The 2,220-nt window shown below is 36.6% G+C and overlaps 1 protein-coding gene across 1 annotated transcript; it reads left to right on the top strand.

Moving 5' to 3' along the window:
* Nucleotides 1-1,305: 1,305 nt before the first annotated feature.
* On the top strand, nt 1,306-1,986 carry LOC141632964 (uncharacterized). The gene is made up of 2 exons (XM_074445463.1): nt 1,306-1,703; nt 1,764-1,986. Exons 1-2 carry the CDS (start codon nt 1,306-1,308, stop codon nt 1,984-1,986), a joined length of 621 nt encoding a protein of 206 aa, XP_074301564.1.
* Nucleotides 1,987-2,220: the final 234 nt, after the last annotated feature.

Raw genomic sequence — 2,220 nt, 5'->3', positions numbered from 1 at the left:
GATTGACAGCGGTTGTAAGTGAACCGGTTTTAATGAAAATTTTTTTACAACGGTTGTAGTTGTAGGCTAACCGTTGTTATTGAAACAATTTACAACGGTTGTAGCTGAACCGTTGTTGATGAATCAATTGACAACGGTTGCAGGTAAACCGTTGTTGATGAGTATTACGTAGCGAAATCGGATCTTGATTCTTGATCGATCTATGGATTTCAAAAAATGGAAGCAAATCAAACAAGCATAACTCAACACTTTCAAAATGATCATTACATTTAATTTTAAACCAAATACATTACAGCAATTATCATAAATCAAAAGATGTATAATAAGCAGGAACAACCCCGGTTAAGCGTAAAAAGCGCTTCTCAACCTGCCACCAATCACGCCACTCTAGTATACCGCTAACTTTCGGGTCATTGGTTTCATATTTTGCAATAACAGATTGAATATATGGAAGGACACGACTTGCAGGTGGAGATAAGATTGGAAGAGTACAACTCAACATATCTCTGGCTGCAGCCAAGTTGCGAGTAACACGCCTACGAGGGTATGAAGATGATGATGATGATCAGGCTTTGTTGACAAGCCGGACTGCTTCATGCCTCTTAATCCAATAATTCCGTTGATGTTCAAGGGATGCTTTGATTAATGGGTGTTGATCGGCGGGAATCCCGGCGAGAACCTTCCCATCAACTTCAATCGTTTGTGTAAGCCATTCTTCGTTGTTGATAAAATTAGGGTTCATTACCATGTTGTTTCAAATTTGTGTAATGGGGATGAAATATTGTGATTTGATTAATGAATGTTAGTAGAGGATGCTTTAACATTTATAGTCACATTTATAAGTTTTCTCAAAATCGTTGGTAATTAATGTAATCAGCTAGTCTTGCTATAGACGGATATATCCGTCTATAACTAAAGACGGGTCAAGTAGCTTGAAAGTAGTGACATTTTTGGCCCCCACCACCCCAGTTGTTGTTTGTCCTATTAGGAATATGGTATTGTATTTGGCCCGTCTTTAGTTATAGACGGATATGTGCCGTCTATAATGAGATTTTGTATTAATTTAATGTAAAAGTTGACTTATTAACAAATATTTTAAATTAAACCTAGGTAATTTGTAATAAGTAATTAGAAAATAAAATACACTACCACGCATATATTATTCAAGAAAAACACATACATAACAAGAAATTAAAAGACGCGCGGTTTTAAAACCATTAATTAGAATAATAATAATAATAATTAATTAACATAATCATCTTGAAGAAAGATCACCTCTGGGTGAAATGGGTGAACCACGTCTATATGAAAGGTACTAACTGGTGTGATTATATGGCCACTACTGATTGTAGCTGGTCATGGAAAAAAATCATTACTATTATTCAAACTTTCAAGCAAGCCTACACTAATAATAGGTGGCTCAATTTACCTCATGCTTATTCTATTGCTTCTGGATATGATTGGCTGAGGGTGAAGAGGCCTATGGTTCCATGGAGATTTATTTGTTGGAATTCCCTTAATCTTTCTAAGCACTCTTTTATTATGTGGGAATTCTTTCACCAGAAACTTCCCACTAAGGATAGGCTTATCAGAATGGGGTTAGGGATTGATCAGTCTTGCCCTATCTGTGCTGCCTTGCCTGAGACCCATATGCATCTTCTCTGTGAATGTGAATACTCTAAGGCTTGTCTCAGTCTGCTGCAGTAAAGATTGAACATCAAGTTTAGGGTGCAGGACCTGGTTTACTGGTATTCTTCGGGCAGGAATGTTACTAAGTTGCAGAGAAGGTTTGCTGGTGCATGTCATGTTGCTTTGGTCTATTGGATTTGGCGAGTCAGGAATGAATCAAGGCTTGATTTGGTAGTGAAGAGCCCTGCTATCATTGTGCAGATGGTCTTGACTGAAATTAAATCTCGTTTCCTGAAGCATAATATCAGTATCTTGAAGAGCAAAGACAAAATCTGGTTTGAAGGCATAGGATTATAGTCTATTCTTTTATTCTTCTTTTGCATTCTTTTATTGATGAATTGATGTAATCAACTCTTGTGGTTTCTTTTGATGATTAATATACTTAACCTTCCCCCAAAAAAAAAAAAAAAACATAATCATCTTGTAATTCCCCTACGATTGCAATAAATATTGGGAATTCAATATGTGGATTATTAAAGGGCACTTGTTCTGCCTCCCATGAACGAGGCACAGTGTCAATATAGTGCTGAT

The sequence above is a fragment of the Silene latifolia genome, chromosome Y, assembly GCF_048544455.1.
Source record: "Silene latifolia isolate original U9 population chromosome Y, ASM4854445v1, whole genome shotgun sequence".
Lineage (NCBI taxonomy): Eukaryota > Viridiplantae > Streptophyta > Magnoliopsida > Caryophyllales > Caryophyllaceae > Silene > Silene latifolia.
This window is presented reverse-complemented; position numbering and strand designations above follow the sequence as displayed.

Coding starts and splice junctions, on each gene's coding strand:
- LOC141632964 (XM_074445463.1), top strand. CDS start 1,306: ATGAAAGGTACTAACTGGTGTGATTATATGGCCACTACTGATTGTAGC. Junction 1,704..1,763: donor GCTTGTCTCAGTCTGCTGCA/GTAAAGATTGAA, acceptor TTCTTCGGGCAG/GAATGTTACTAAGTTGCAGA.